This window comes from Perognathus longimembris, chromosome 3 (assembly GCF_023159225.1).
Source record: "Perognathus longimembris pacificus isolate PPM17 chromosome 3, ASM2315922v1, whole genome shotgun sequence".
Lineage (NCBI taxonomy): Eukaryota > Metazoa > Chordata > Mammalia > Rodentia > Heteromyidae > Perognathus > Perognathus longimembris.
The window spans coordinates 104,489,834-104,511,521 of NC_063163.1; the positions used below are offsets into that span (position 1 = coordinate 104,489,834).

A 21,688-nucleotide genomic window follows, 5' to 3' on the forward strand; every position below is an offset into this window, starting at 1 on the left:
ACTGCTGGGCCTGGCCAAGCCTTCCTTTTCTTCTCTTTTCTTAGTTTTGGCATCTGTGGGCCCTGAACTCAGGACCTGGGTGCTACCCCTGAGCTCTTTTGCTCAAGGCCAGTGCTCTACCAGTTTGAGCTACAACTCCACTTCCAGTTTTTGAGTGGTTAATTGGCGATAAGAGTCTCACAGGAACTTATCTGCCCAGGCTGGCTTCAAACCATGATCCTCAGATCTCAGCCTCCTAAGTAACTAAGCTTATAGGCATGAGCACTGGGCTCTGATCCAACCTTTTATGTTGTAGATGGGAAGGCGAGTGAACCTGGCTAGCTCTTTCTAGAGAACACCTACAGGTAATGTTAGATATAGTCTCCCAAAGAAACAAACCACTCGGTCTTTTGTTTTCTTTTGAAAGATTTATTTAATTAAAAAATAAAAGTTATCTTAACAACATCTGCATTTGCAGCTTCAGGGATGGCAACTTAATGAAGCAAGAAGAACAAAGCTTATCAGTTCTTGGGTCACCTGACCACCTTATAATGGGTACAAAGGCACACATCTCCAAACACACGAGATTCAGAAACATTTCTAATCACGCACAATGCCCTTCTTCCAACTCCTTTTTTTCCCCCCATCCTTACCAATCCTCCCCCCACCCCCACCACAACAAAAACAACAAAACCAAAACTATTAAATTCTCTTTTAAAAACCTAAAGAAATAAGTGCTGAGTCAGCAAGGAGCCTGGGCAGGCGGCCCCAAGTATCACCACCTCTCTCTCTTTCTTGGTGATCAGCTTGCCCAGAGAGTGGCTGGGAGGGAAGAGTGGCCTTCCATTGCAGGCCAACACAACACTGGAAATATAGGCAGGGTGCTTATATCCCACTCAACAGCTGTCATCCCAGCTGAGGCAGAGAGCTCCAAGGTGCCACCTTCCTGAACCAAGGGCATCTGTGGCTAACACAACCTTCCAGGAAGAGAAAGGCCCAAGGCAAGCAAGTGTTCAGCTAAACCTTTGGAGACTGGTAGACCTTCTCCCCGAGCTTGCCAGACTATTACAAGTTTCCTCTCCTGAGAGTCCCTACCTTCTTTCTTCTCCCTCTTTCCCAGTCTCCCCCTTCCGCCAAATAACTTTATTTTAGCTTAGTGGTGGGGGCTCAGTAGAGGGTACTGGTGACTCCTGGGGCTGGCCTGATGGCTCTGCCACCTCCAAGGGCAGGTCACATGCTTTTGATTCCTTGGCATCACAGAGCTTTTCCTGTCTCTGCAAGGGCTCTGGGCATTCCTGGCTCTGGGCCTGGCTGTTCATCTTCTCTTCAGCTTCAATCTCTTCTGATGTGGGGATGGAATTCTTCTTGGGGCGACCCTTAGGTTTTGTGGGTGCTTCCTGTCCACCTTTAAGAACCTATGTAAGAAAAAGACAAGCTGTTGAGTCTAAGAAATAACTCTCCCCTCCTTTTTCTTTCCCAGTCCTCAGTTCAACTTCACATGGCATCTAAACCTTTCTTCTGAGCAGTGAAGCTGCAGGGTGTGGCATAATATGTTCTCGACCCTTCCTTCCCTTCTAGTGTGTAAAAAGGGCTTCACCCATACTCGGTATACTTTCACTCAGTATCATGGTTTGATATTTAAAAACATAAGCTTTCAAAGCTCAATTTCAGTAAGAAAAGAAAGGAAAATTAAAATGTTCATGTGGTAACTACCATGCCTGACAAATTATAAGGAAAGTAATGTTTATGACAAGCAAGAGAATGTTTATGCACCACATTGAAAAGTGTAATGGGTGCCACCTTTTTGAGACAATCCGAGAATTCAAAAGCTTTAATATGGGCATCCCTGCCTCTATAGACACAGAGATTCCCTAGGATAAATTCTCAAAACGGATCTAAGACTGAAACAAGGCTAATTTGCAGGAAGTATTGATCTAGATGTTGTCTAAAGCTCAAACCCCAGTACTGCCAAAAAAATTATTTGTACATGTGCTTTATAACAACAAAAGTTTTTTTGAGGGGTACCCAAAAGGCTCAGCCACATAATTGGTCAGATAATTATAGTACATCACAAAGACAGAATACAATAATCATTATAATCCTTAGAAAAGAGAGTGTTCAATAAACATGGGAAATATTATGATATATTTTTATCAAAACAAGAGTATTATGCAACACAGTCCAACTAAGAGGCTAAATACCTATAAAAACCTAGTATGCGGAGTCAGGTTCATGTATATATTTTTTTCTTTTTCATGTGTTATTTCTGTATTTTCTAAATTTCAAATAAGCATTGTAGTTAAATATTTCTGTTATCAGGTTAAAAACAAGTCTTAAATATATTTTTTTTCTTCAAAGCAATAGTATAAAATGTTCCAGTTGTGTAAGTAGGAAAACTAGGTTAAATTCCATGTCTAGCACTTTCTCAGTTTGGTCTTTGGGAAAGCCTTTTACAGAGGCAGATTATTTCCCTAACCTGTAAAATGGGAAGAGAGTGAGGTTCCCCTCCCCTCCAGCACATATGGGACTGAGCAGGGTGATTTTCCTCTACTCAGAACACGCTTCTGCCTGGCTGACTGCTCTTGGAAACCTGCCCTGCTTCCCCAAGTCAGTCAAATTCTTTCCTCCATGTGCCTCAGGAGTGCTTTTCATAAAATGCTGTCACTACATGTTTATTGGCCCTGCCCCTCCCACTAAGTCCCTGCACGTAGCAGGCATTTGACAACTGTTATGGCACGAACTAATTTTTCTCAATAAACATTTCCAGAGAGTTGAAGAAAGATGTAAAGCAGGCAAAAGAATCGCACCCCAAATGGCCTTTGCTGATGTCAATAGACTTAACACATTTATGGTCACAATTTGTGATCTACATAAGAATCCCATGAAGGAGGCAGGGGTTATTTGAATATTTATATTTTACTTTGGACTGTAACAGGGAGTTCTTTCTCCATTGGCTTCAAACCCTGGCTCATTGTAGGGCTTTGGGAGGACTTGGATTCAATGGAGAAGTAGGGGTGGGAAATATCTTTGCTACTTAGGTACTGTGCTAGTATGCTTTTACATCTTTGTGGCAAAATACTTGTAATAAACCAACTTATTTGGAGGAAAGGTCTATTTTGGTTCACAGGTTTAGAGGTTTTAATCCATGATCAGTTGGCCCATTGCTTTGGCCCATGGTGAAGCAACATATATCACATGGTAGGAATTTGTGATGAAGGAAGCTGTTCATCTCATGGTGACCAGGAAGCAAATAGAAATAGGAAGGGGCACAATTACCAATGGCCTAACTTCCTCCCCACCTTCACTTCCTTTACCTCCCCAAAGTGCCACAGGATGGACACTAAGTTTTCAACAAATAGGCCTTTGCGAGGTATTCCACACCAAACCGCAGCGAGTACCTGAATGTATCCTATCCATTTGCATAAAAGTTCCTTGCAGGAAAATTCTACACTGTTCCTATAAACATCTAATTACTTGTAGCTTTCTATATAGTCACTGAATACTTGTTAGCATTTCCTCTAAGAACAGCAAAAGATCTCCTGTGCTAAACTTTAAGAATGACTATATTTATTCATCATAGTTCTTTTTATAAACAGCTCTGAGACATAATGTACATATATATATATAATACATATATATATATATATATGAAAGCACACAACTCAATGGCTTTTCCAGTCACAGAGTTTGGTAACTACATTGAAGAGAAATTTTAGAACACTCCATCATGCCCAATGGAAAGCCCATAGTCATTACCAGCCCCTCTCTATTTCCCTTCAAATCCTTACCTCAGTACTAAGCAACCACCATTGTGCTTTTATTCTTTATCAATGTGCCTCTTCTGGACATGAAATGGAATCAGAATATGTGGACTTTTATGATTTGTTTCTTTCATTTGGCATAGTGTTCTCCAGGTTCATCTATGTTGTAGCATATACCAGAAAAAAACTATATTTTATGCATATACCACATTTTTATTGGGCATTTGTTGGTTGTTGGGTTATCTCCCACCATTTAGCCATTATAAATAATGGTCTTAAAAAGGGGTATGGGGGGGGGCTGGGAATATGGCCTATTGGTAGAATGCTTGCCTCATACACATGAAGCCTTGGGTTCGATTCCTCAGCACCACATATATAGAAAAGGCCAGAGTGGCACTGTGGCTCAAGTGGTAGAGTGCTAGCCTTGAGCAAAAAGAAGCCAGTGACAGTGTTCAGGCCCTGAGTCCAAGCCCCAGAACTGGCAAAAACAAAACAAAAATGGAAGTGTGTGAGTATCTTTTCACATCCCTGCTTTTTACTTCTTTTGGACCCAGACATGGAATTGCTGGATCAAATGACAATTCTATGATGAACGTTTTTGAAGAGTGCTTTTTTCTGAAGCATCAGCCCCATTTACATTCCAGTCAACAGTATAGGAGGATTCCATGTCTTCACACACTCACCAAACACTTGCAATTATGCCTTCCTGATTATACCCATCCTAGCAAGAACAAAGTGGGATCTCACTGTGGTTGTGATTTGTCATTTCCCTGATGACTAAGCAAGTTCAGCACCTTTCAAGTGTTTCTGGACAGTTTATTGCAGGAAAGTCTATTCAGACTCTTTACGAGCCTTTTGAAACATGGCTGTATTTATTATTATGTTGTAAGAGCTCTGTAGATTTCCTGGATTCATCCTCCTTATTAGATAGAAGACTTGGCAAATATTCGCTCACATTACTTGGAGTTGTCTTTTCACTTTTTAAATGATACCCTTTACAGCACATAAGATTTGAATTCTGATGAGATCTAACTTTATTTTTCTCCTCTTCCACAGGCTTTTGGTGTCATTTCTCAGATGAGTTTTTGTCTAATCCCAAGTCACAAATACTCAGATTTGTTATAGTTTGGGTATGTGATTCATTTCGAGTTAAGTTTTGTGTGCAGGTGTGCAGAAAACCATATTCTTCATAAAACACTTCCTTTCAGCTATGAATCTGCTCCATCTGTTAGAATCATGCCGAGAGCTAACACAGACATAAAGGAACCTTTAACAAGGACTAGACGATGACGGAAACCACCTGGGAGGGGGGAGATGCCCTGTATTTTTCAGGTACGTCAGTATCTGATTTTGATTCCAGTGTGAGCAGAAGCTTTTGAAAGCACCTGAAGGCGCCAAGATGGAATTTCCATGTTGAAAGCTGCTCCACTGGGTATGAAAGAGGTTATACAAAAAGTGTGTTGCCCCATGTAGTAATCAAGTTAGAAATGGGCAGGTCTAAGGAAGCCACCTAATTGGCAAAAGAAAGTCCAGCCCAGCAATTAGAGAACACCACCCACACAGCTTGGATCAGCCCCACCTGGCTATTTTCCTACAGCATGAAAAAAAAATCAAAACAATCAGACCATTTTCTAAATGGAAGAATACATTCCAATGCAAGCAATAATTAGGAGATAACTACTCTCTTGGCTGCTTTCCCCATCGACCTCTGGCCCCCTGCCTCCCAGCACACCTGAGACATGCAATTATCCCATACCCTCTCTGCACCAGCAGCTATAGTCTCACATGCACCCTGTGGCCTTGCTCCTCTCAGGGTCTTCCTTCCCTAGTCATTCCTACAGCCACTGTGTCCCCTTCATCCAGAGAGGACAGACAACCTATTGCAACAGACATCTATACTTCTCTCTTGTCTCCTAGCACCTCGCACACTGTCTACTGAAAGCCCTGCTCAGAATTCTAAAACTAGGTGTTCTAGTTGTTCTGTTGCTGAGAGTAGCTCGACAGAGCCCTTAGCTTCCTTCTCAAGGGGCAGACCGCAGATGGACATAGACCATGAAATCTTGGGGTGTCAGGGCAGAGAGACCATCCCAAGTAGTGTTTGTGTGCCTCACTCCTCAGACCAGAACCAGCAGACTGAAAGACTTGTCAAGATCTAAGACCAAGCCAAGCCAAGGTGGGATTTAGACTCCAAACCTCTGGCCATTGGAATCCAGTATTCTTACCAGCATTTTGTTCTGTATAATTTGTGCAGGATGTGGTTTTCTTTTTTATTACTATTATTTACCTGCAATTACTCAACCTACCTATTGATTCAAAGCAGACTCATAAATTGAGGTGATTTTTGCCCCTCTCTCTTTCTTCCTCTGTCCCTTTGTTCTCCTCCCCTGTCCTCACTCCCTCTCCTCCTCCATCTCTTCTTATATATCTCTCTCTCTCTCTGCCACCTAACTGATAACAGTTTCACAAAGCTGATTCTTTAGCATGAATCTCCTCCCAGGACATTATTGTTCACATTAACCGATTATCCCAATTGGAAGACACAATACACCTCAAACAGGGCCCAAATACCAAAGCTCTGAGCAGGAGACAAACACCAGGCTAAGACTGCTCTTAGCCAAAGAGATGCTCAGGACCCCAGAAACTTATAGAACTCACTTTCAGTTTATCTATGTTGACCTTCAAAAGACATAGATTTGGGTGAATAATAATAGCCGTAGCAGTAATAATAATAATAATAATTACTATTATAAAATGGTAGCTAGAATTCCTCATTTGCATCCTTTGTGACAGACACTATTCTAAATATTTTATAGAAATTATTTCAGTCAACTGGGTACTGGCATGTAATGCCTATAATCCCAACTACTCAGGGAGCTAGCATCTAGAGGATTGTGATTTTAAGCCAGATTGGGCAGAAAAGTCCAAGGAATTCCATCTCTAATTAGTAAAAAATGCCAGACTAGAGGCATTGCTCAAGTGGTAGAGTGGACAACCAAAGAAGCAGGATGCCCTGAGTTCAAAGCCCCAGTGCCAGAATAAAAGAAGAAGGAGGAGGAGGAGGAGGAGGAGGAGGAGGAGGAGGAGGAGGAGGAGGAGGAGGAGGAGGAGGAGGAGGAGGAGGAGGGGAGAGGGGGGAGAGGGGGGAGGAGGGGGATGAGGGGGAGGAGGAGGGGGAGGAGGGGGAGAAGGAGAGGAAGAAGAAAGAAGAAGAAGAAGAAGAAGAAGTTGTTCAGATAACAACAAATCTATAAAGTATATGCATAGTATTTCACCAAGGTTTACTATAACCTGTCCAGGATTACACAAACAGCAACTGGTAACTTGCTATCTGGAGACTTTTCATTCGAAAGCTGATGTTGTTGCTTAGTGTGTGGCCAACCTAAATCCTGTGAGCGTGAGAGGAAGTTGGTATCCACTTGCATCCTCTCAGGCAAGAGAACTCCATTTGAAAGCTGAAGACCACTGAATAGTAATGAGCTGTTTTCAGGCTGTTTTTACAAAACATTGTGGTTCCTAAAGGAATGAAAGCCAACAAAACTGGAATAAAGGGTGAGCATCCCATCTCCCCATACAAGAAGAGATTTACCCAGCCCGCTATAAGTTATAAAGCTGACCAGTCAAAACTAGTCAGAGATGCTATCTGGGCTTTGGCAACATTGTCCTTTGCAGCCTTGTGAATCAGTCTGAGAATCAAGTGCTAATCTTTTTTCCAGTTCCAATTAGGTTACTAGCCTTGAGACATCTTTATGTTACCCAATTACCTTTTTCTTTTCCTCTCAGTACCTGGAGAGATAACTTTGAAAGAGTTTTACCAGGAAAAGAAAGTCTATGAAGCAATAAGGCCCTCAACAATGCCTTGCTGTTCTGAGGGAATTAGAATTCAACAATCCCTCACATTTAGCAAGCGCCATCTTGAGGTTCTCGAGCTCCTCCCCCCCTACACACACACTTGTGTTCCCCTCTTTCTACCTAGAGTTCCATTGCCATCCTCACCAGCACATTTCAAATCATCCACTGAAGGCAGGTTACATGGTTCCTCTTCCGTAAGTCTTCCCTTCTCTGTTCTGATATAGAACCTTGTAAATCCTCTACTCTTGTCCTGACTCCTACATCGAATAGGTCTATCTTCCCTACTTAAATTGAGTTGCTTTTAAATTCTCTGTTGTTGTTTTCGGGGTGGAGTGGGTGCGGTTTAGGTACAACGGGGTTTGAACTCAGGAACTCATACTGTATGGGCTTGCTTATTTAGCTGGTGCTCTATTACTTAGGCCATACCTCCAGCTCAGCTTTTTGCTGCTTAATTGGACATGGAGTCTGATGGACTTTTCTTCCTGGGATGGCCTCAAACTGTGATCTTCACACCTCATTTTCCTACGTAGTTAGGATTAGGCTTGAGATACTCGCATACATACATATATATATATATATATACATATATATATATATATATTTTGTCAGTTGTGGGGCTTGAACTCTGGGCCTAGGCACAGTCCTTAAGCTCTTCAGCTCAAGGCTAATGCTCTAGCACTTGAGCCACAGTGTCACTTATGGTTTTCTGGTGGTTAATTAGAGATGAGTCTCATGGACTTCCCTGCCCTGGCTGGCTTTGAACCGCAATCTTCAGATCACAGCCTCCTGAGTAGCTAGGATTACAGGTGTGAGCCACTGATGACTAGCTTAACTTATTTTTAATGGGCAGATTCCAATTTTTTCTTTATAGCACTATTGCCTGATGAAACTAAGTGTTTCATAAATACTTGCTGATGTGAACAGTACCTTTGACCCTTGTTTCCTACATGGACCTGAATTATGTTTGACCTAGAACGTTCACTGAGGTTAAATCTGCTGAGTTACTGCCATTTTGATTTATATGGCATTGATAACCATCAAGAGCCAGCCCACAACTGTGCCAGCAGCACCATGGCTGGGGAAAAACAAGTGACGTCAGAAGCTAAGGCGCATGCGTAGTCCCGCGCATCCAGGGCAGGGCAGGCGAAGAGGGTTGGCTGTCAGTTTGTGAATCATCTGACTCATGAAAAGATTGCTGATAACCAACTGAAACAATGCCTCTGCTGCTCTAGAGACATTGATTTCGATGGCGATGATTGACGAGGAAGGAGGTGGGTGGTGGAACTTGCACAGAAAGCACTGAAGGGACTTGCCCAAAATCAACCAGGGAGGGGCAGGCATGGGAATGAAGCCCAGCATTTCTCACTCCCAAATCTGCTTCCTTCAGAGAACAATTCCCCCCAAGGTTTCCACCTGAAGCTTCACGTAGGCAGCACTGCAGAGATTTGATTTGGGAATGACTATCTAAATGAGTCTCACTCTTCCTCCAGTTTTAACTTGCTGCCACCTTCTTCATTCACTGCTTTCTTTTTTTTTTAATGAAGTGTTGAGATTTTGAACCCAGGACTTTGCACTGGCTATGGCAGGTGCTTTACCACTTGAGCCACACCCCTAGTCCTCTACTCGAAACTCTTAAGAGATGGTCAGTTATAATAAACAAACACGCTCTTAGAATGAGATCCTCGCTGCCTCTTGGCCTTCTTTGTCCAACTGGATCCTAGATTCCATCAGAGGCCATATTTTATTTCATGACTCCCTGTGGTAAGATATGATGTGGCTCAGAAGTACAAATTTGTTGACTGATACAATATATGGTTGCCATACATGCAACCTGCATCTCTGCCTTCCTTGGAGAGGTATGTGTGGGCCAGTCACCTCCCCTGGAAAATCCTTCCATCAAGGGTCAGGACCTCCCAGAAAGAACTCTAACATCTTCCTAGGAACTCCTTTCTGGAAAAAAAAAAATCATTGCTACTTCTTGACTATTTCTATTTTTTCCCACTAATATTCGTTTATCATTTACTTATTTATCCTTTCTAGCAGGTAATAGCAAGGAACGTCCACGTTATGTTGTGGATTTGAAAGTCATACGGATTGAAGGCCTGGCCCCAATGCAGCAGGAGGGTGAATGGGAGGGTGGGAGGAAATCTAAGGAAGTGATTGGGTCATGAGGGCTCTAACCTCACCAACCAAGCAGTCCAACCCATTGATGGTCTCTTGGGAGATGATGAAAGCTTAGGGGGTGGGGCCTAGTTGAAGGGTGTGGTCTTGCAATGCTGTATCTGGTACTGATGCCTCTCTCTGACACTCTCTGTATCTTTTTGTCTCTTATCTCTCCATCTCTCTCCTTTCCTGTCTTTGCTGATGTGAGCGCCTTTGCTCCTCACATGATGCTTTGCCTCCCTGTAGGATCTACTGGCCCAGAAGCAAAAGAACCAAGTAACCATGGCCTGAAATCTATGAAACTATGTGGAAAAATAATTCTTGTCCCCTTTAAGTTGGTCCATCTCATGTATTGTAACACCATGGTAGAAATCTGGCCCATATAAGCAAGAATTGAAGGTTTACAAAGAAGATCAATAGATAAAACCACAAATCTGAGAAAAGTCTCTCTCGACTGACTTATTTTTCCTGAAAACTGAGTAAGAGGGACATCTTAGAAACTCAACTGAGGTAGAAAACATCATATTCCAGCCCTCAATAACCAGGAAATATGGCCCTGTGATAGGATAGCTTAGCAAATCAGAATGTTAGGAGGAAGGCATGGCATGCTTGGTCCATATAGAAGGAGAAAGAGCCAATGAGATCTAATGAAGTTGTCAGAGACCCATGTGGGATGATGTTGTGTACTCAGAATCTAAAAACCCAGAACAGGGCTTCTTCTTTCATCAGCATCCCTTCCCTTCATCCTGGAAAGATGAGAGGAAAGGAAAGGAGGTAAAATGGTATAGAACTGAAATATGGCTACTTGGAAAGCAGCAATTGGGAGGATTGTTGCTCAAGGACTGTCCAGGCCAAAAAAAAAAAAATCCCATCTCAGTCGGTAAGCAATCCAGGTGTGATAACTCATCTGTGATTCCAGCTGCAAGGGGAAGGGGTAGGTAAGAGAATTACAGTTGGAGTCTGGCCCTGGGCAAAGTCAGTGGAGACCTTTCCTAAAAGATATCTGAAGCAAGAGGAGCTGGGAGTGTGGTTCCAGTGGTAAAGCACTTGCCTAGCAAGTGGGATGCCCTGAGACAAATCCCAGTATTGCTCTCCAAAAAAGAAAAGAAAGGATAAATGATAATGAAGTTGAGACCCTCAAAACAAAGGTATTTTGCTCTCAGTATATTTAAGAAAGACAGAAATACTCATTTGATAGGAACCAGAGCCATAGTAGTATGGAAATGTGGTCATTAGAGTGTGTACTTGGAGTACTTGCTAACACGCCAGTTCCCAGGCCTGTCATAGCTTCTAGAATCTAAGACTTGAGAAGGCACCTGGAGCACACATTTCCACCTGGTTCTCAGTTGGCTGTAATGTCCACTAAGTTTAAGGATGTTTGCATTACAAGACTCAAGAGTAACAGAACAAATGTGTCCTTAGTGCCACTTTAGCAGAGGGTGCAGGCCAGAAAGGCAAAGATCAAACCAGCAGCTAAGAAGCTAGTGGGCTTTCTTCCTCTCTTATTTCTAAGGAAACCTTGAAAAAGAAGGGCTTTCTTGTTAAGAAAGCATTCCCATCCTGCATCTCAACCCACCAAATGGTCTTTCCTACCTCCCAACAATGCTCTGGTGGGAATTCTCCACATTAAGATGGAATGAAGTTAAGACTCTCTCTTTTCTTACCATTTTCTTCCATTTCATCCTGCGGTTCTGATACCAAGTCTTCACCTGCAACTGAGTGAGTCCCAGAGACTGGGCCAGGTCCAACCTAGAAGGCAACAGATAAAAAGGAAGGATGAGGATGACGAGAGAATAAAAAAGATAGGTTCCTAGTGACCCACTCTGGGCACTAGCAACTCAAGTCAAAATTCCTCAAAAGGGCTTCTCTTTCGAGAATCTTATAGAAGAAATTCGGTGGGAGGGCAGGGCTTTAAAATAAAACGAGACAGCCACCCCGAAGGTCATCTGGGAAAGTCCTCTGTAATTGACTTGGATGACTGAGCCTTCCTCAGGAAGTCCTCTTGCCAATCTGATAGTCTTCACCCTGCTCTTCATTGAAATATGTCCTCTGACCCAAATACTAAACCAGAAATGGAGTCGTAAAAGGTATGTCATCTACCTTCAAGAGATCCTTTCCTCTGCTGTTTCCCCACAAACCAGCAGCCACAAGATGGTCCCTGATCTCAAATGGCCTCTCGTGTCTTCAGATGTGTTCATCCTGCCTCTGAATCCAATGGCAAACCTACCAGCTCATTTATATCCACAAAAAGTGGATGGTCCACTTAGGTGCTGACTGGAAAGACTGCGTTTCTGAGTCAATGCTAGCCTCCACCCTGCTGCCATAGCCCTGCACAGGAAGGCAGTGTGCACTAGAAAAGGAGCATCAGCAGCAGTGGCCACTGTGTGAAAACCCACAGGTTTCTGACCATTGCCATTTGTGACTGACTACAAGGCCTACTATGTCACACAGGCCTGCACAGGCACAAGCCTATGCCATAAGGAGTCCTGGGTTCAAGGTCTCAGCTGCAACTTTCTCTACCCAAAGAGATGGACACATCAGTAGTAAGACTAGTGAGTACCAGCCCCAGTGATTTTAGGTGCTAACTCATGGTGATCTCACATACAGCTGCTCAACTCACCCCATCTCAGACCAGAGGGTACTGATTAATCTCTGATTAATTTAAAGAGAATATGTTTTCAAGGACTTTTCATCTTAAATCTGCATTCACCTACAGCTGCTCATTCAGACAAAAGGACAGCTCAGAGTTTTATTGAAAATGATTAAGAGACACAATGCAACACATGGCCAGTGCCAACAGCACCTAGCTCTACCCATTATAAAAGCACCCTACTCCAAGCAGTCTATACTGAGACCCAGGAACCCAGGGGGCTAATCTCACAGACTCTGGTTTCCCAGCCCCTCCATGGGTTCTGGTAATGGGCCAAGTTCTCCTGTCTGGGCTCCTGCAGAGGCTTCCCCACCCCCACCCACCCGGGACCTTGCGAGCCTGGTTCACCTGAGGCCATCAGGTGCATTAGTCAATGGAAGGTTCACAGCTCTGCCAGTGCATTAGCAAATGGTGTTAGCTCACTTGGGAAAAATGCATCCTTGACTCACTCTGGCTACAGAAACCATTGACTGTCATCAACTTTCTCTCATTACCTGCCACCGTTACAAATTCTCACTTCCCTGCATATTCACTTAGATGGAGTTCACCTAGGAAACCAGGGAAACAAACAGGGAGGAGGAGGAGGGCAGGACCTGCAGGAGGAGGGAGGACTCATGGCCTTGGTCACGTAGGGAGGTGAGGAACATGTGAGAGGGCGGTTCTGGTGGCAGCTTCCATGCCAACCAGATGGTTCCCTCCTCCCCAGGCAAGTGAATCAGTCCTGTGTTGGTCACCTGAGAGATGCCTGGGCAAGTATCAAGAAGCCTCAGGAGATTTATCAAAGAACTAATATTTTTGTAACAAAAAAAGAAAGAAAGAGAAAATAAAAGAAAATTCTTTAATGTGTGAAAAACCCCTGTATACTAAAACCCTTTAGATACACCACCATGCAGCTCATACCACCATGGCACATTAACCCATGGTGCCATGAGGCACCACTGGCACCAGGTGCCATGATATCCCTGCCAGGGACATCAAAATAGTCATTGAACATGTGAGGATCCTCCCTATGCAATCCCTTTTCACAGATATGTCTCTATCCTCTACCAGAAGCAACCCTAAGTACATAGGTCCAAGGTGGAGCTCACCTCTTTCCCCACCAAACCCACTTTGTCCATGCCGTGCCTTCCCACTGCAGTGAAAGGCCCCCACAAGAGTGTTCAGCTCTTTCTCTCTTCCTTCCCTAAGATAAAATCTGCCCATTCCATTCTCAAAATAGTTCTCCCATGTATTCTCTCCTCTCTTCCCACATTGTCTAGGCCTTTCTATACCCCTGCAACCATCCTGGATTCTCTCCTAACTGGTTTCCCTGCCCATCTCTGGCCTCTCTAATTAATCAGTTGTGGAACTACCAAAGCCATGATTCTTCCATGTCAGTTAGGTCATGTCATTTCCAGTTCTTAATGGCCATGGCCTACCTAAACAGCAAAGCCCACATTCCTCAGCCAAACATACCAGACCCTTCCCACCTATCCAGATTCATCTCCCACAGTCACAACTGAAGCCATGGTGTCCCAACTACCTGCCATTCCTTCACCATACCTGAGAGATATGTTGCTGTATAAGCAATCCCCCTTTGCTGGAACCAAATCCCTTAACTATGGCCTCCTCTGAGAAGCAGTCCTCACCTGCACCTGCCACACACATAGCAGCATCTTTGGGTTTCTAGGTGCTTGGTGTTGGCTCTTTGAGCTGCAGCTTCTGCAGACATTCTTTCCCTGGTGTTTCCTTCAAAACACAGCACCGGAAGCGCTGGTACCCAAGAAACCCTCAGCAAACAGCCAATAAAGCCTGGCTTATGACATCTGTAGATGCTTTTTAGAAGGTAGTTACAGATTCCTGTTTCGCTTCCATTTTTGTCCATGGTTACTAAATAGCTTCAGAGAATTATTTGTGTTTCTTTCTCATTTTCTTTGACAGGACTGGAGCCAGGCCTGATGTGAACAAGGTGGTGAACAAGACAGAAAAAAAAATAGCTAGGAAACCCCTCTAATACGTAGACTCATACATTAACTCAGAATTTCAGACTTGAAAGAATGAGGCAAGATACACATTCTTGTATATTTTGCATTTAAGATGAATTTAAAGAGAAGGAGTGGGGTGTGCTGGGCACTGGTGGTTCATACCTATAATCCTAGCTTATCCAGATCAAATCTACATCTTTAATCCAGATCTCAGGAAGCTAAGATCTGAAGTATCATAGTTCAAAGCCAATGTGGGCAGAAAAGTCGTTGAGATTCTATCTCCAAAATAACCAGCAATGGGGGAGAATGCTGGAAGGAGTGACATGGATCAAGATGAATATGTACCCATAAATTCACGGGTTGAATTAAAACTCCTTTGCACAACTACTTAAAGGTAATAGAACAAACAAACAGCCCACTGAAAGTAGGGCTAAAGGCATGTCTCATAGGTAGAGTGTCAGCTGGGTAAGCATACAGAACAAGTGCAAGGCCCTGAGTCCAAACCCTAGTAACACACACACACACACACACACACACATACACACACACACACACAGTGGGGTGGTACTGAGGCTCTGTGTCCCACACAGAGAGCAAAACTCCCCTTCACCTGCAGAAAGCCTGCTTACCTGTCTGGGGTGGACAAGTACTTCTGCTTCTGGAATTTCTTCTCCAGGCCCATGAGCTGCAGCTCGGTGAGATGGTACGACTCCGTCGAGGCTTCTTCTGCCGGGGTGTGGGCTGCTCTGTCTCTGACTCACTGCTGGCTAAGGCCTCACCTCCTGAGGCCTCCACAGAGGCAGCCTCAGTGGCTGGGTGGCGGGATAGCACAGGGGTAATTCCTGCAGTGGTGGGGACCAGGTGGGAGATGACCGTGGGCTGTCGGGTGATCACCGAGAGAAGAGGATAGGCCCGAAGAGAAGGGGCACCTGGAATACAAAAACAGGGAAGTAGGCCATCACAAGAGGCAGTGGATAGACAGAGGCTGGGGACCCAAAGAGGACATTGGCTGAGACCTGTCTGATGACAGAGCCTCACACTCAGGAGTGAGAGATGGAGGAGGCGGAATGAAGAAAAGGCAACTGGAGACCATCAAGGGCAGACAGGCTATATGAGATTGCTCCGTTTAGGGTATGAGATTACCATGTACCCCTTAGCTAAAAAGACAAAAGTGCCCCACAAGTCCTTTTGTTTTAAGCCAATCTATTCCCAATCACCCAAGAAGGCTAAGCAAGTGAAAAGAAGTCCTCAGAAGATATTAAAAACATGTATGTCTGAATTGCAAAGTAGATTGGTAGCAATCAAACCTCTGAGAACAACCTGTGTGGGGTGTGTGTGTGTGTGTGTGTGTGGTGTGTGTGTGTGTGTGTGTGTGTGTGTGTGTGAGCTAGTACTGGGGGTATGCTTGAACTTGAGGCTTAGTAGCTGTCTTTTCTCTTTCAATGATGGTGCTCTACCACTTGAGTCACACCTCCACTTCCAGCTTTTTGTTCATTAATTGGAGATTTTTTAAAAAGCCTCTCTATTTGAACTGGGATCCTCAGACCTCAGCCTCCTGAATGGTGAGGATTACAGCAGTGAGTTATCAGAGCTCAGCAATTGGATGCAAGATGTCTTGCTCATGACCTACATACATCATTTTATCCTTCTGGGCCTCCAGTTGGTCATCCAGACATTAAAAGTAACTAAGTTCAAAGAACCCCTCAAAGTCCTTAATAAACAGATGTCACAAAAGGATCTCTCAGTCCACTATTTGGAAATAGAGAAGTTTCAGGGATGCCTTGTAGGCTTAAGTATAGGGTAAGGCAAGCAAGTGCCAACCAACACCACAGTGCTGTGCTAAAACCCACTTATGTCAAAGGAACCCGCAGGAGCTGCTTGTGAACCAGCTCTCCTCTCTGGCTTGGCATTGTTCGTCTTACTCATGTTTTGGATGCCAGGCCAAGTCATTAAAAGAGCTAAGTTTTCTTGTTCTTTGAGTGTACTCCTAGCAAGGCTGAGCAGAAACCACAGAGCTGTTAAATAACAATAAATTACCAAGTGCTACAACTTCCATGAACTCTCCAGCCAACTCTAAATACTCAAAGTTTTATGCTGCAGATTCTTTTTTAAGAGAATTTGAATAAAAGAAAGAAAATAATCTGGGAACAGTGTTTTTACAGCAAGAAAATGTGGTTACTAGTTTCATGGTTTAGAACTCCCTGCACAGATTACAAGGGAACACTATGGGAGGAAGAAAATCTGCCTTTTCTTTTCATAAGGACTACCCTTCTTTATCGTGTTACTCTTTTATCTAGAAATGTAGGAGCTAACCATAATGACTACCTGTAAATCCAGCTTTTCATCGCTTTTTTTGGAGTGTGTTCCAATAAAACTTTATTAACGAAAACAACTTAGGGCCAGATTTGATTCATGTTAGCACTTTAACAAGTTACCTAGCATGGAATATTATATGTAAAGTGTGTTGATATCTAGAGAAGTAGCAAAATTACCCAAATAAACAGACAAAAAGGATCCCCGAATATCCCAAAGCTGGTTCTTCTGTGTGATTTTGTCAAACATATGAGTTGTACTTGTCATTTTAAAAAAGGAAGACCGGTTTGGGTGGAATTCAGGACATTGCACTTGCTTGGCTGGTGCTCTGCCACTTAAGCCATGCCACCAGCTTTGTTTAGCTGCCTTTCTTTTTTGTGTGTGTGTGCTGGTCCTGGGGCTTGACCTCAGGGTCTGGGCACTGTCTCTGAGCTCTACCATGGCTCCACTCCTGGTTTTCTGATGGTTAATTGGGGCTAAGATTCTCATGGACTTTCATTTCTGAGCTAGCTTTGAATCATAACTCTCCCACTTTCCACCTCCCAAACAAGACTACTGGCCCCACCAGTTTTCTTAAAAAAGCATCCCCCCCAAGCCTTGATAAATATTACACTGACTTTATTGATTCATTTAGGGAACAATAACTCCTTTAATGATTCTACCATTTGATAAATAGAAGAACCAATCAAGGATTATTTTTTAAATGTCTGCTGATTATTTATACCATTTTGGTTCCATACATATTCAACCTGGCCAGGCAGGAGTTTGTGCCTGTAATACCAGTTACTCAGGAGACAGAGGTACGGAGGACTGAAGTTTGAGGCCAGCTTCGGTGGGGGGTTAACAAGATGTCATCTTGATAAAGTATGCTGGGCATGTGGTGATGTGCATCTGTAATTTCAGCTACACAAAAGTAGGATAGGTAGGATAGGTAGGATAATCTCTGTCCCAGATCAGCCCAGATTGAAGGGTAATACCCTATCTGAAAAAAACTAAAGTGAAAAGGGGCTGGCAGTATGGCTCAAAGTGTAGAATGCCTGTTTAGCAAGCATGGTACCAACAGTTCAAACTGCAATACAAGGAAGGAAGGAAGGAAGGAAGGAAGGAAGGAAGGAAGGAAGGAAGGAAGGGAGGGAGGGAGGGAGGGAGGGAGGGAGGGAGGGAGGGAGGGGAGGGAGGGAGGGAGGGAGGGAGGGAGGGAGGGAGGGAGGGAGGGAGGGAGGGAGGGGAAGGAAGAAAGGAAGGAAGGAGAGAAAGAGAGACGAAAAAAGAGAGAGAAAGAGAAAGCCAGGTGTCAGTGGCTTGCGACTATAATCCTAGCTACTCAGGAGGGTGAGATCTGAAGATTGAGGTTCAAAGGCAGCCAGGGCAGGAAAGTTCGTGAGATTCTTACCACCAATTAACCACCAGAAAACTGGAAGTGGCACTGTGGCTCAAAGTGATAGAGTGCTAGCCTTGAGCTGAAAAGCTCGGGGACAGAACCCAGGCCCTGAGTTCAAGCTCCAAAACAGACACAAAGAAGGAAAGAAAGAAAAGAAAGGAAAGGAGGGAGGGAGGAAGGAAGGAAGAGAGGAAGGAAGGAAGGAAGGAAGGAAGGAAGGAAGGAAGGAAGGAAGGAAGGAAGGAAGGAAGGAAAGACGGAAGGAGAGAGAGAGGAGGGGGAAGGGGAAAAGATTAAACCTCATGAAAACATCCTTTAAATGAAAAATAAACATCACTTCTAATGAATGTTAGTGATAGAAGACAACATCTGAATCAGTGAAGTCCATAGTTTCAAGAATTAATTCCTTCACCCAATGTTCTCATGCAAACTCCCTGACAACAGCACCCTCCCCTCATCTACTTGCTCAGTACCCCCTGTGTGATGCTGAGAAACGCTTCTTGGGATTGGTGCTCGGGAGGAGCACTCTTGTAAAGAAACCCAACTACAGCAAAACACTGTCTTGGCTCCTTGGCATTCAATGTCTTTCTAGGTCTGGAAGGAAGAGCCTGGCTGCAATAGGTCTGTGGCTGAGATTCAGTGGCAAAGCACTGAATCTCCTGGGGGAGACAGAAACCCAGGGGACAGAAACGTGAGATGAAATATACTTCAGCCAGCTGTTTGCTGTCTTTTCGGGTTTTAATATATGACCTGACTTTCCACCAAATAGCTTTGACCCTGAGCTTTTAATTTCACAGAGCAGTTACCTGTTAAGATTTCATGATTCCCTCCAAGGTGTTCTGAGATAGTCCAGCCATATTTCGAGTTCCACCTAGCATTCAAATTTAATTCTGAAGACTAGGGCAAAATTACGTGTTAATGTCTAATTCCTGAGAATCCACACCATGTGCAAACGTGTCGTGCAGAGAGCTGCCTGTTACTCTGGACCATTTACATCTCCCTGTGAAACTCAAACACGTTTTTTGCTACTGAGAGGGAGTGATGACTGTCATAAGCCAGAGACATTGCTTAAACAAACACATTTCTAGTTGACAAAAGGCATGTCAACATGACCACACTGAAGGCATTTTCTAAGAAGTGTTTTTCTTCAACCTTACTCAATGTTTGGTTATCGGATGAGTATTATAACTTCATGTTCATGTATGATGTACCTAGAAATACTTCCTTGCCCAGTGTTTGGCCTTTTTGAGAATCCTTTGAGATTTCAAACCTGATTATATTAGAGGGTGCTGAGGCTCACAAAGGGAGTTTGGGAGATGTGGAACATTCAGTAGGCTGAACAGCGCCTAGGCTCTGCATCCATAGAGGGTGTGTGTGTGTGTGTGTGTGTGTGTGTGTGTGTGTGTGTGTGTACCAGTACAGGGGCCTGAACTCAGGCCTCACACTCTTACTTGACTTTTCACTCAATGCCAGTGCTCTACCACCTGAGTCACATCTCACTTCCAGGTTTTTCGTGGTTAATTGAAGATAAGAGTCTCAGAGATTTGTCTTGCCAAGTTGGTTTTGAATCTCAATCGTCAGCCCTCAGCTTCCTAAGCAGCTAGGATTACAGGCATGAGATACTGACTCCTGGCTGCATCCATGAATTTAACCAACCTCTGATTGAAGAAGAAGAAAAGAAAGAAAGACAGAAAGACAGAAAGAAAGAAAGAAAGAAAGAAAGAAAGAAAGAAAGAAAGAAAGGAAGGAAGGAAGGAAGGAAGGAAGGAAGGAAGGAAGGAAGGAAGGAAGGAAGGAAGGAAGGAAGGAAGGAAGGAAGGAAGGAAGGAACTGGCAGTGCTGAGGTTTTGAACTTGGAGCCTTATACTTGCTAGGTAGGTAACCTCAATGCTAAACCATACCTCTTAGCTAAGCCATTCCTCTAGGTTTCTTATGACTTGTTATTTTTTAAATATGGTATTGACTTCTGCCGGGGTGTGCACCTGGATCTCCATCCAAATATATTAGGCTTCTCATGCAGGTAAGACAGTAGGTGTGCACCACCACACCCCAGCTCTCCCTCAAAAAGAGGTCTCATGAGCTTCCCTACCAGGATTAGCCTCAAAGTAAGACCTTTCAGTCTTAGCCTCTCAAGCAGCTAGGATAACAGGCATGAGCTACTGGCACTCAGCTGGAATTGAAAACATTTTTAGAAAACATATGATGGAGGGGTGAATTTCTTCCAAATGTGCTGTGTGGGAATGGCAACACTGTTAACGAAACTCCCCCCCATAATATAAATGTAGGCTCATTCCAAATTCCATTTTAAAAATGAGTTTGCCGTATCCATGTGTACTGTTTGCCATTATTATCTCAATAATGAAGTATGACAACTATTTACATGGAATTTTCCCCGTGCTCGGTATTGTAAGTCATCTAGAGGTGATTAAAAGTATTCACAGGATCTCTTTGGGTTCTGTGTAAATACTGAATCACTTCATGTGAGCAACTTGAGCCTCCTTGAACATCGGTATGTACATGAGGAGGGGATTCTGGAACTAATCCCTGCGGATACTGAAGGTGACATATTTCCAGGTCGTGAATGTGTGGAAGCTGAAGCATGTGGACGTACGTGATCCAGACACAGCCTCTCCCAGGGCTGTGGGCCCCAGCGCCCAGCACATCTCAAGCCCTGCTTCACGGCGTAAACTTTTCTTCCTCCAGCCCTCCAGCCTTCCTCCAGCAAAATCCTCAAACAACATAGCAACTCCCTGCTTTCCCCATAGCTTCTGTTCCACATCTCCAAACCTCAAATGGACACAAACACAGGCCAAAGGTCTGAGCGGATGAGAACCTCTGAGCTGCCTGCCTGATGCATTTATGCTTCAGAAATGCGTGGCCTACGTGAGAGCTTCAGAGGGCCATGCAACATGCACAGACTCAGATACAGGCGCATCGATGGCAGCCTGAAAGATGCAGGAAAAAGACTGCATAGCAATAGCTGAGATCCCTGGGGGAAAAATTAATCATTCATACCAAATAATTCATGTAGACTCCCATCCTACCAACTGGATGGTAGATTTGGGTACCAGAGAGAAAAGAGTCTCTACCTCTGACCCTTTAAGTCAAATTGGTACCAGATCTCCAGTAGAGCTGCTCCTGAATCATCCACGTAGCTCCCTGTCCTTTGTGAGCTGTTCAGATACAAAGCAACAGCGCCATCACCCTCTTCCCCTCTTCCCATTAGGCCTTATAGCCTTGTGCTGAGACAGACAGCAATCTGAGCAGCAAAAAAGGAGCTAAAGCAAAGGCTATGCTAGCCACACATCCTCCGATGACTGCTGAGGCACAACAATCAGTTGCTTCAGTTTGGCAGAACCAAAGCTGGAGATGTAGCTCCGGTACAGCGCCTGCCTGGCATGCACAAAGCCTTTGGTTCCATCCCCAGCACCAACCACAAAGGGCTCACAGAACAGCTCAAAGTCCCAAGGCACAGCCCTTGTAAAACTTAGTAACAGGCATAGAATAGATTTGTAAGGAGAACACCAGATTAAACCAAGTCAGTTTCTAAAAACTGCCAGGAAAACACCTATGGGGTGGTTAAAATTACTTTGTCCTATTTTATGCTGGGAGTGAGCTGAGGGGTGGT

At 44.0% G+C, this 21,688-nt stretch overlaps 1 protein-coding gene across 1 annotated transcript in view; it reads right to left on the reverse strand.

Annotated features, from left to right (window-relative positions):
• Window positions 1–693: 693 nt before the first annotated feature.
• The window catches only part of Barx2 (BARX homeobox 2), a 71,959-nt gene continuing 50,964 nt past the window's right edge, over window positions 694–21,688 (reverse strand). Inside the window, 4 exon segments of the mRNA XM_048343645.1 lie at window positions 694–1,394; window positions 11,417–11,501; window positions 14,996–15,065; window positions 15,068–15,295. Of these exon segments, the coding sequence (XP_048199602.1) occupies window positions 1,128–1,394; window positions 11,417–11,501; window positions 14,996–15,065; window positions 15,068–15,295 (650 nt within the window). The 3' untranslated portion in view covers window positions 694–1,127.